Source organism: Chamaea fasciata, unplaced genomic scaffold (genome assembly GCF_029207755.1).
Source record: "Chamaea fasciata isolate MVZ Bird 193981 ecotype frontalis unplaced genomic scaffold, bChaFas1.0.hap1 SCAF_5, whole genome shotgun sequence".
Taxonomy (NCBI): domain Eukaryota; kingdom Metazoa; phylum Chordata; class Aves; order Passeriformes; family Sylviidae; genus Chamaea; species Chamaea fasciata.
The window spans coordinates 15646807-15659817 of NW_027094090.1; the positions used below are offsets into that span (position 1 = coordinate 15646807).

The 13011-nt window shown below is 35.1% G+C and overlaps 1 protein-coding gene across 1 annotated transcript in view; it reads left to right on the forward strand.

Annotated features, from left to right (window-relative positions):
- TBC1D22A (TBC1 domain family member 22A) overlaps positions 1-13011 on the forward strand; it is a 142770-nt gene that overhangs the window by 24554 nt on the left and 105205 nt on the right. Inside the window, exon 8 of the mRNA XM_066182937.1 lies at positions 5316-5430. Coding sequence (XP_066039034.1) covers positions 5316-5430 — 115 coding nt within the window. The remainder of the gene's footprint in view (positions 1-5315; positions 5431-13011) is intronic.

Consider the following 13011-nt stretch of genomic DNA (forward strand, 5'->3'; position numbering starts at 1 on the left):
CCTTGAGGATTTTTTCCCCTTTTTTTTTCCTTTTCGTATATTTTGTTAATACTGTGATTTTTAAGTAATCCAGAGCATAGTCCTGTGGTTCCATGTATTTGTCAAAATCATTTAAGGTCTGGAAGCTCTTAGAGTGTTCCACTTGGAAAATTCTCCTTTTTGAATTTGTAGCACCACTAGGTTTGAATGCCTTATCTGATTTTTCTTCCTTGTAAGTTTAATATGTTGAGTGCACTATTTAAATTGTTTTACTGCTGTTGTAGCTATATAATTAATGTAAATTTATAATAATGTGATTAATGTTAAATATATTAATCAAATTGGTCTATATTGTTGGGGAATTGAATCTCTTGGGGACTTTAAGTTTTGAAGTATATAGGTCATAAATAGCATAGACGGTGTGGATTCAATTATTTAGTTGAATTCTTCAACTTACTCTCTAATGGTTCTAGTTAGGCCTTCAAACGTATAGCCATGTTGCTTCTGTTCATACAATTATAGATCCAAACACAATATAGTCTGGTAGTTCATTATGAGAACTTAAATGCAGAACTACCTTTTGTTTGGTTTTCCATTGTTCCAATTATTTATTTAATGGCTGTGCTCTTCCACACTTTGAAGAATTGGTTTGAAGAAGTAGCCTAGTACAGTGTTTCAAAAGAAAAACCAATAAATAAAGGGCTTTCCACCTGCTTTCTACACACTGGTGTTTTTCCTGGGCTGTTCTAGGGATGAATCGAGGAGTAATGTAAGTGAAATCAAGGGACAAGAACAAAACAATGCCAGTAAGAAATAAACTATTAAAGAAATTAATTAGATGGAGGAGCTACTAGGGCAATGGGCTTGCATCTGTCTTTTACTCCCTCTGTGATCTTAACCAAACCCTACCCTACCATTGCTTAATGCCAGTGTACAAAACATGCTGGAAGGGTCATACCACCCAATTTCTCCAGTATTTCTTCCTCTTGCTTTCTGAGTTTCTGGAGACTACCATAGCACCACTGAATCCCTCAGCCCCCCAGGGATCCTTCCTTGCTCCCAAGGGCTCTTGCAGAATAGGGTATGTTATTCCCAGAGCTGACTCTTCTAGAGAGAGAAGATGGTGCTGGTCTCTGGTGAGCAACAGGCACTCCCCCCTTTTTAAGGTGAGATTGCAAGGGCTACAAAATGGAGAAGGCAATCAGAGTAAGTGTAATCCTTTAAAACCTGTCTTTGACTCTGTGTACAAAACCGTTGTGGGTATTATGGTGAGCTTTTATGTACTTCTGATGCTGCAAAGATTTAGAGTAATGATACCACTACTGGGAAGAATCTCACATAGGGTGAGGTGAGGAGACTGTAGTTCATGGAACTGGACAAAAGCAGTGGTTAAAGCTTTGGAAAAACAGCACACGTATAAACCTCATAATCTCCTGACTTAAATTTCCAGATGCTGCTCTTGCAAGATTTTTGCTGTTCTTGGTGGGATCAGTGTCTCTGTTGCCAAAGAACTTTTAATTAGAATCAATAAGGCTGTTTTAATTTATCTGAACTCAGAGTTTGGTTTCTCTAGTAAAATGTTGCAGTTTAGAAAAAGATGTTTTGAACCTGATGTGTGGAAATAGCTAGTTATTATGTGTTCCTTTTAAAATCAGGTTAAAGTGTTTATTTTTTTTATGGGCGTTAAATGGATCCTGAGTGAGAGGAAGGTAATGTTGGAGCAAGGATTTAAAGGACTAAGAATGACTTAATAGTGTCTCTGAAAGAGGAGAACAGGAGTTGGAGGCAGTCTTTCATATAGTGCAGTCAAGTTACTTTAAAGACTACTTATTATTTAGTTATAATAAATTCGATTAGCTAACATGGAGTGGTCTAACTTATCATCTTTTCTTGCTTTAACTAAATTTTGTTGAAATGGAAAGTACATGGCTGTGTATTTCCCATCTATGCTTGCATAGTATACATTAAAATTTCAAGAAAACGGCACAATTTAAAATAGTTTATAATTTTGTCCCCCCATCCCTTTTTTTCTTTCCCTCCCCTACTTAGAAAATAAAAAGCGAATTTTCAAAAGCTTTAGAGTTAAGGCTTTGGAGGTTTTGAAGTTCCTCTGAGGTGGCAAAGCCCACAAGTAATTCAAACCTTCATTTAAGCTGATGGATTCTTTTCTTTATGTATATGAACGTAATTCTTGCTGTAATTATGAATGAGAGTCAAATTCAAAAGAGAATAATAGATTGGTAATGACATCTCATGAGATGTAGTGGTTCACAGTAGAAAAATAATTCCACTTTTTGTTTCTGGTTTGGAAATCAAGAAGAGATCCTTTTGGGAAAGTGACCTTTTTAATGAGTCCTATTTGAACACAGTCATGAGTGAGTGTTGTATAGAAACTTAAATCAGTCTGCTGTTCAGATTTTCAGTGCTCATTATTTTTGATTCAGAACAGTAAATGAAACTTTATGAAAATGGGTAAGAAATTGAAAGTGCCATTTCAGTGTGTAGTTGAATTTTGGATTGGAAGCATTTGGGGATATTAAAGCTGATGTGCCATCACTAAGTGGTGCTTCCTGCTCAAAAATATAACCCCCCCCATACGACAAATGCAAACGCCATCCCCCTCATACCTGGATTTTAAAATCCATAGGCTTCTCAATTTGCAGTGCAAGCTCTCTATCTTACCAGGTTCTGAGGAAACAAAAGGTTGATGGTACAAATTTGTGAATTGTTTGACTTCAGACATGCCTTAATGAAAAAACATTATATGTTTGGAGTTTTTGCAGTGGGTATTTTGATTGACTGTTCTTACTGAATTGCTCTGTTTTTTTTGTTGGTTGTTGACTGTGCTTATTTTGTAGCCCTATCACACCATGAGTTTTTTCTTTAGCCTAGTGCCTAACCCTGTTCTACATTCTGCAATTGCTACTTTAATAGGTTTCTCCAGTCAGCTCATTCTGATATTTGTTATTTGAGAAAGTTGTTTTTATTTGCAGTGTGTTAAACATGTCCTTTTTCAGAAGTGAAATGATAATGATAAAGTGAAAAGAGAATGATGACTGATAATACTGAGAAACTACTGTTGTTGAAAGTAGTAGTGGCAATGGACAGAAGCTGGCAGAGTGGCTGTGAGCTAACCAACCTTACTAGATTGGCAGTTTTCCAGTAATCCTAAAAATATTACACCAACAACTGTAATTTCATCAGGGTATGATTATGTAAAATGTAAAAGCATGTTGTAAATGGCAGAGTGTAAAATCTTTATACAGTTATTGATAGACAGTGAAACACCACTGGCTATTGCTTAAAGGGCAGAAGTTGGTTTTGGTGGGTTTTTTTTTTTTTTAATGTGCAGTACTTGTTAAAATGCATGAGGTGACCAGACTAGTACCAAGAATGTGTAGCTAAAGGAATAAGCATCTTGGCTAATGGAAACAAAAGGCTTCTGTGGAGGATTTGCTGATGAATACTTTCCTTTTTCCTAATCTCTGAAATCACACTGAGCAGAAACTGAATTTCAGTTTAATTGATCAAACATGAGCTGTCTTAAGGCTTTCTTTTTTTCAGTGCCCATCAAAACTTTTTGTACATATTGTTGTTGACTGTCTCCCCTGTTCCGTGAATTTTCAGCCAGGGAGACATAAAACCTGGAGGAGAGTTGACTCTCGAAAGCTTGTAGGAGAAGGATAGATGTGGATATATTTTGGCTTCAGGTGGAAGCCTGTGGTGGGAATTTCAAGCACCAGGATGTGAGTCCTTTAAGCTGAGATCTTTCCTTACTTAAAAATGGCTGCAAGAAGACTTTTAAACTAAATAATGAGATTTTATTTAAAATTCAATTAAAACAGTCGGCTTCTTTATCTAACAAAAACTTAAAGTGAGATTGAATATAAATAATCCTGACTTCACAAATAAACTTCCTCCACCTATTGCATGCTTTCAGGGCAAGTCTTTTACCAGCTTTCCTGAAGCCTGAGCATTCATTGACTTTTGGAGTTGCAGCAAACCACAGAATCCTTTGAGTCCTTCCAAAATGTCTTTTTTCTTAGTACTGAGGCCAGATCTGAAGAGCAACATAGTTTGTGCTCTCATGAATGAGCAAACATTATTTTTTTACAGAAGATGATATATCCCTGTTTGTGTGCCTGTAGTTAGGACAAGGCGTGTAGCAGCTTTCACTCTGCTGCTTATTTACAGTCTTTCAAAGGCACATAGTATCTTCAGAGGCAAATAATTGAGAGGAAATGCTGCCTGTCAGAGTCCTAAATGGAGTCAGAAAAAAGTTCTCTGATTTCCTTGTTATTTTCTGTTCTCATGCTGAGATATGGTGTGGCCTCATGAGCTTTTGAAGATCCTAAACAAGCTTCAGTTAACAGAGTTGAGAGTGTGAGGTTCTGTGATATGGCAGGCAGTTGCCTTATTTCTACACTTCCTGATTGTTTCGGGTTTTTCATTGACTAGTAGGCAGATGCCTGGAGTGTAAAACTCCACACTGCAATATTAGGCAAGCTTAACTGTTGTGGAATCTCTTTTTATGGGCATGTTATTAAAAAATCTAAACTATATCAAGACCTTCTTTCTGTTACTTAGGGATAAATGGAACGTTACATTAATGGAATACTTCTTTCAAGGAGATAAAAAATTAGGGGAAGGTCATTTAATATTTTTCCCTTGAGAACAGAGGAATTTTATATGAGAAAAGCTCCAGTGTACAAGAGCTACTTTGTATTAACTACTGAATTATATACTAGGTTGGTTTTAATATGTGCTAATATCCTGTAAATGCTTCCTTTTGAAGAACTGAGAAGCTTACATGGCACTGAGAGTTGGTTATGAATGCCAATGCTCATTTATGCTTTTGTATGCGTTTTTTTTTTATACTACTTAACTCTATGATATTAAATTTATCTGCAAGGAGGTTTTCGACATCCTTGTGAGGGGAACCAAATGGGCAGGTACCAAATCTCTTCACTCTCATGACCAGTGACAGGACTCAAAGAAATGGCACAAAGCTGAGTTGGGGATGTTTAGGTTGGGTATCAGGAAAAGGGTTTTTCTCTCTGAGAGTGGTTGACACTGGAACAGGCTCCCCAGGGAAATGGTCACAGCACCAACCTGACAGAGTTCGAAAGGTGTTTGGACAGTGCTCTGAGGCACATGGAGTGATACCTGGGGTGTCCTGCACAGGGCCAGGAGCTGAACTCAGTCATCCTGATGGGTCCCTTCCAACTCAGGATATTCTATAGTTCTATGATTCTATGATAATTTACAAGTGTCTTGTTTAAAATGTGCTTATCACTTGTTAAAATAAATTGATGATTTCTTTAACTCTTTTTCAGATCTTTGAAAGAATTTTGTTTATCTGGGCAATACGTCATCCAGCCAGTGGATATGTTCAGGGCATAAATGATCTTGTTACTCCTTTTTTTGTAGTCTTCATTTGTGAATACATAGGTAAGATTTGTCTTTATACTGAATTTTGAATTGATATTGGCTTTGAAACATCATTTTCATTTTAATCTAACAGTTTGGATGAGCTAATCAAAGCATAATTTGATACATTAATTTTATCATAAATGGTTATAATTATAAATCTGTATCACTCTAAATATATACTGAGAAGCAACCAGATTTTAGGTAGTCAGTGAAGTTCAGGAATCATCTTGATTAATCATCGCTGCTTAAGAAGTGTTCGCTGTTTTATTTTCCCTTTCTCTTCTAATTCATGTGTTTTTTGAAAACTTTATAGTGTATTTATGTACTGGACAACAGTAGCAAAACAAAAAATGCCTGCCCTGCAGGAAAAAAACCCACTGAAACAAAAAAAGTAACCCATAAAACATGGATATTTTTAAATCAGTTGTGGGGAAATTGGAATGAAGGGAACCTATTAAACTGTAACTGTGACTAAAATAATGGCATCCTGGAATCAGGTCAGAAAATTAAGACAACTGTAATATAATTTCTCTGGTTAAGAACTCTGCTCTTCTGAGACTTACAACATCAGTAACAATGGTAGTGTCAACAACTCCATTTGTGTTCAGTTTGTGGCTGTATGTGTGAATATACTTTTGAAAACATAAGTAACTTAGATGTGGGCTAAATCTTAAATTTACAGATTTGTATTTAAATTGTTGTAAGCATTGAGAGAATGGCTGACTGTTAATAAGTCATTTATAACTTGACAATAACTATGGATATAAAAGGTAAGGTTTAACAGTAAAAATGAGAATGTTAATCTGGTTTGGATTAAAATTTTCTTGTACTTGTGTCTATCACACACACATACAGTAAAAATTTAAGTGTTGTATATGCAAACTTGAGCAATGTATTGTCTGACTGCTTCAGTGGGGCTACATACAGTGGATTCTTCCTACCTTGTCTGTGCAAGATATCCATTGGTGTATTAATCCAGATTGATTAGTTTTAATGAAGGACAGATTATCCTTGAGTGGATGATAGACTATCCATTTATTCATTTGCATGGCAACACCTCTGTTGCTTTGTTCATTTCTTGTTTCACAGGGGGATGTTTCATTGCTAAGCAACTAATGAGAACTACTGCTGCTTTCTCCCTAATCATCTCCTAAGTAGGGCAGAGGCCTACTCCTGAGAGTATTTGCAGTTTCTGCCTTTTACTCCCTCATTTGACAGATCATGAAAATGTTCTTAATGATCCTAGAACAGTAGGGTCTCTAGTAGACTTTAGGGCTGCTAATTGAAATAAGTTCAAATGAGATGTGATTAGAGAATTGATATTCCATGTTAAATAGGCCATTTAATTAATATGGTAAATAAGTTTATCTTTACCACCAACTTACATTTGGAGATCCTGATGATTGTTAATGTGTTTGCTGCTTTGTCAGGATTGTCATATTGGAGAGCACAGCTGTTCCTTTAAGTGTTTGGTGAAGAAAGACAAAATGTGAAAACTTTCAACCATAAAAGATAGTTGGGGGAAATGTATGAAGGTCAGAAAACTGTATTCTGAAAGTTCATTTAAAAACTAGTATCTATATCATAAGAAAAATAGCAAAGTGAAGGTCTGTCTTTCAGTGTAGTGGTGGTCATGGCTAAGTGCTAACAGCAGTTATTTCCCCAAGAGACATACAAAAACTTTCAAAGATTTTTCTTTTAATAGCTTTTTGATTTGAATCTTTCTGATATGTTCGAGTTACACTGAGTGATGCACTCAAGTTAGGATGAATAAATTAAATGGGATATTGCATTTATAAAGCATGTCAAAAATCCTGTAACAAAATTACGGGATTCAAAACTAACACTGAATTGGGCTTTAGTAATTTATATAGAAATAAACACAGAATTGCAGAATTTTCCTATCCAAACCATTTACACTCGTAGTATATTTATATTTACTTTGGTAACATTGTGTATTTACTTCAGATTTTTACTCTAGATTTCACTTCTTTGTTTTACATGAATATTCGTTTGTACATTAAAATTTTTTTTTATTTATTAAGATTTATTGCAGTCTTTTCATTACTGATTTTTGTATTTTTCTTAATTTAACTGAAACTTTTTTACTGCAGTTTAAAGTCATTTGGATCCTAATTTATGCAGATGAAAGTAATAATACCTTTATTTTAGGTTTTCTGAAGTTAAAAAAAAGAGTTAATTAGTATTATTAATAAATTCCTATGATTAACAATGCCATTGCTAATAATAAATCTGTGCTGATTAGGTCATCTGATGGTGCATCCTGGTAATTTTTAAACACATATGCAGTTTTGTCAAGTGTTTTGGTGGGAGGAAAGCCATTTTTATTTTAGCTTTATGGCAACTGAGAGAGCCCTTAATCCTTAATCTTACGTAACAAGTATGTGACATAGTTATTCTAGTGATGGGAGTCTTATTGCTCTGCTAAAGACATCTGCAAACTGTTTGGAAAAGTGTTGTTGAGGAACTTCTGAACATACAAATGACACGGATGAAAATGCTTATTTACTTCTCATTCATGTCTGAATGCCATAAAGTAGGTTTTTGGGTCTGTATGTAAGGACTGAAGTTATCTATGTTTTGCTGGTTTAGTATGGATTGAGGTACCAAATTTTAGCACACAGATTCATACATTTAGAATTATTGAGTTATTGAATGTAGAAATTAGTATGTTAACTGTTCAGGACATTCTTTCAAACTTTCCATCAGTATGATGAAAGTGAAATCTGGTAATGTCTCATTAGTTTCCAGTTTGCAATAAAAGCAGAATGCTGTAACATGTTCAGCAAGATAAAACTTAATTGTCAAACCAAGCCAGGAGAGGAAAAACCATAATTAATGGAAATTTCAGAGGGGATGCGTACTGGCCCTGCTGGAATATGGTAGTTTCAGTTTTTATTTTTTGGTCTAAATTAGGAGGAGGATGATTTTAAACCTTAGGTTTCTTATACCAGATGATTGTGTCTGTTATTCTCAACATTTTTTTTCTTAAATTTTTCCTCATGAAAAGTGCTAGAGGTATTTAATCTTATTTTCATCATTGTATAACAGCCTCTTTAGGAATCCAAACGCTGCAGGTGCAGGAAAACTATTCTGGGCTTACTTCTAACCTCCTGCATGACATAGTAGTGTTGTAAATGCACTGTCAGAAGAAATGTTAATTACTGTCAGGGCAGTTTTCCTGAAAGCCCTCTGTGTTTGTAGCATATTAGTTTGTGTCAAAATGAATCTCATCCCTGCAGATGCACCAGAGGGGTTTTTGTTAATGAGATAAGATATACCATGTGACTGGATGCTTACTGTTTGTAGACTTAATGTGGACAAGGAAAATTTGCACTAGATTGCAAGTCCTATTTATTGCGAGTTGCCAGATATGCTCTTTGTACACCTTCCTCTTGCCCTGAGTTCCTGTACAGCTACATTGTTTCCTAGTGTTAAGTTGTGCTCTACAATTATTTGTGGTCTCTTGCTCACCTACGCTTCACTTTATCTGACATTACAGTACATCATCGTTCACTGGGCTTGTATGTATATCTAAAACCTGAATTTATTCACCATCCAGAGAGATGAAAGTTTCAGAGAAGTGCCACCATGATAAGGATGCATATCAGATTGTTGCTAAGTGGAATAGCTGTATGAAATAATTTTAAGACACCTAGGAGAATCGGATCAAGGGAAAATTAGCAGTTAGTAGGAAATCAAGGGCAGAAAATGAACACTATTGTAGCACTCGGTCATTTTATGTTGGATAAAGGGCAAGAGAAATAAGGCTGTTGAAGACAGGAATGGCCATGGAGATACTGTCTGCAATCTTCTTGAAACAGAGGAGCCTGAGACAAGCTGATGATGCTTACAAGAATTCATGAACTGAAAACTTCAAAAAGAGAGATCTTACTCTTGTAAGTATTTTTTCTTGTCATCTTAAATCCTTTTGTAGATGGCATTAAATGTAAATGAAACTTCTGTTACCTAGTGTTTTTTGAATTGATTCTGCTATATCTTTATGGGATAATTAATCTAGGCCCAAATCCTAGTGGAAATGGAATGGGATTTATTCCCAGACTACTTTTACTATGAATAAAGAAAGGTTCTTTGGTCCTGAAAATGCCTTCATCTGCCTATAACTCCCTTGTTTACTGTTTTTTTTAATTCCCTCATATGTTACAGGAAGTCTTCCTGCCCTTATAACTGGTATGCAGTCTCACTTTTGTCTTCCTTTCACCCTTTTCAACAGTGAATAATTATATTTAAAGCTATTAATTTTGATTTTTTTTCCTCACAGTTTGAATACTGCATCAAACCAGTTATTTTCATTGTCTAATTGGAGTAAAGTTTTGGGGCATTTTATCATGGCCATATCTGAGGTAATTCCTCAGTGTTTGTTTATAAAATATGAAAAATTGTTAGTTAAGCAGAGATTTTTTTTTTTTCAGGAGAGTTGTAACTTTTGCGGAGTAAATAGATCTGTTTGAAAGGTACATAAAACTGAATTTCTGAATGATGAGACAGCAAGCCAGAGAGCAAAGAGTATTAACGCATTGACTTTAGAGAGCTGCTTTTCTTCATACTTACAGGTTTATAAGGTAAAATTTTGTTCAGCATGCATTATTTCCTTTACAAGACCAAGCTGAAGCCTTGATTGCTACAGTATATAAATTAATTTGAGATAATTTATCCTGCAGTCTAAATGTCTAGACCTTTTATTATTCAGTTCCACCAATTCACTAGTCCTTGGAGAATTATGAATAGGACATGTACCTTGAGGTTTTGAGGGGAGGAAATGGAAAAGATGTTACATATTTCTAGTTATTTAGAAGAGACTGAAACTGAAGGATGACAAATTGCTTTTACATACTTGAATAACCATCTAGAACTGGATTAACTGGATGCTTCTCCCTCTCCCAGGCCCTTCCAAGTTTCTCCATCTTCTGATTTACCAGGAGAGAAATTCTGGAAGACTTCCCAGGACTGAGGTTCAGGAATATGAGGGATTTCTTCAGTTTGAGAGAGATGCAAAAATTTTATTTGCAATTGCAGTACGCTCTTCAGCTTTTCTTTTAATTTTGGCATTAAACTTTGTAATAAACTTCTACTGTTTTCATGCTTTTCTTTGTTTAAATAAATAAAAGGTTTTGCACAATACTATGTTGAAATGTTTTTATTTAAACTTTTTTTTAATGATTTATGAAACACAAAATGAATTTGCATGAAAGAAGGGACATAAAGCATAATTGGTATTTTAATGTTTTCCTGCAAGTTGTAAAAATATTGAGAAAATGTTTTTTTAAAACCCTTGTAAAATGTTATGAAAAGCTACTCAAAATAATTTAAATCACTTTTCTGTCAAACAAAAATTCCATAACACTAGTTCCATTTAATCACATTGATTTTTTCTCCTTAATGTAAATTTCTAGGAATGTAGTTTCCATATGCAAAGGTATATTTCAGTGCTGTTTCTTAATATTTCCATAATTTTATAGTAATACTCATGACATCAGGAAAGTTGACTCAAGTTATCATAAACATGAGCAATATTCCATGAAATATTCTTCAATAATAAAATGGAGTATTGTTGTGTGATTTGAGTGAGCAAAGAATGAAGAAATCTTACACAAGTGTTAAATTTAAGACTTGAAAGTACTGAAAAGCAAATTACATCTTCTGTGTAAGTCCAGAAAACGTCATACGCATTCCTCTGAAAGAGCTGCAATACACGAGCCACTCAGTGACCTGATTCTTTTTACTTACGCACCAGTTTTCTTTGCTGCCCTCCTTGCTTTTATGTATTATTGAACACTTAGTGTATGTACACCTGGATGTACATATATATTTGTAACTATAATGTGGCATAGAAGTTCAACATTATCTTAGCTTGCTTTGAGATATCTGCTCTTCACCTTTTCAATTTCTAGGAATGTTGCCCCACTCTCCCCCTAATGCTGTGGCGATCTGTTGTCAGTGAAAATGTTTTGTACTTACTGCAGGGTAGCTGAAGCGAGGGAGAACTGTAATGAATAAGAGAGAGAGCATTTGAATTTGGTTTTACAAATTGATGATTCCTGCTTTGCAACATGGAAAAGGTCCAGAAGAAAGCAGAAACCTGTGCTGAGCCCACACACAGAGGACTTGGTACTTCTGTGCTGTGAGGCAGGACTGATTCTGATTGCAGTGGGAAAGCAGAAATTTTTTCCATTAATTTAAATATTTTTGAGTTGTGGGTTTTGCCAAAAATCCAAAGTTCCTTCAGGTAAATTACTTGGAAACAAAGACAATAAGAATATAGACCTGAATTTTCGTGCTTTAAAAAGCACGCTTTTGAAGCACTTGGACAGATTATACTTTTAAATTGTTAATTTGTTTTTATGTATGTCTCACTTAAGAAAAATGAATTATTCACTATGTCTGAGAAATTGTCTTAATTAATATATAATATTGTTTTCCAGGCATAATTGGACAAAGAAACCTTACTATTTTGCATCCTTTTATTCACTTTAAACAAGTAGCAGAATCCATGTGAAAATAACTAGCACTGAATTCTTTGAATTGTTTGTCAGCTAGCAGTGCTTCCCATAATATACTGTTCTGTCTAGGGTTGGTTCATAAAGCAAGATGTTTGGAGGCATTCCAAACAGAACTAAGGAAAACTGATAGAGTATTAAGGGGAGATCTCATGCTTAGTTTGTGAGGGTTTAGGGAGTAAGGGAGCATGAAGAAGAGCAAATATGTTGTCAGAACTTGTATAATGGAGAAGATTGATTGATAGAAACCAGTGAACTGTAAATTCCCATTAATCTTTTGATCCTTTTATTTTCTGTTTGAATATTTATTTTAATTATTTACTTGGACAATTTCATCTTTATCTTATAGCATAACTTGTTGGAATATTACTTTTTTCGTTGCAGTGGACTCATTCTGGAGTGGGCACTTTTTTCTGGCTTAGAGTTATAAAATACTGATTTAGGGATTATTTTTCAACATAGTTACAATAGTATAAAAGTCTTAATGAATGTACTTAAGCTTTACTCAGATATGCAGTTTGTGTGTGACTTGCTAGAGGTAGAGTTTATTCCCTAGTTCCTTAACCTACTGGAAGTTTGTGGTGGTATTTGGTATCAACTATATGAGTGGATCTCATATTGTTGTTTGTGTAAGTGCTCTCTATAGGCTTTGATAAAGTGAAGTGATTTACTTCTTTAGTTAGTGGATTTTTGGCTAATTGCACCAACCCAATTTTGGCCTATTTTAGAATATAGTAACCGTGAGAGATGGTGTCAATAATGAGCAGCTGAGCATGTATCTCCAAGTAACTGTATAGTGTACTTGGGTCGTATATTGCTGCATGTGTTTTATTCATTAATGTAGTTGATTCCTGTGAGGGCTTGGGACAGTGTGAACTGGATTCTTATGTGCTGAAGAATCTTCCAGATCCCGTTTGTTCTTTCAGGAGGTCAGTGTACCCTGCCTGTTCCAGCTTCATTTCTCTATTCCTTAAACTTCACACTGGAGCCACATGTTTGAGTATTCCCAGATTGGGTTTAGTTGGTCAGAAAAGGGTTTGCTTGCTGTGTACTTAGATGA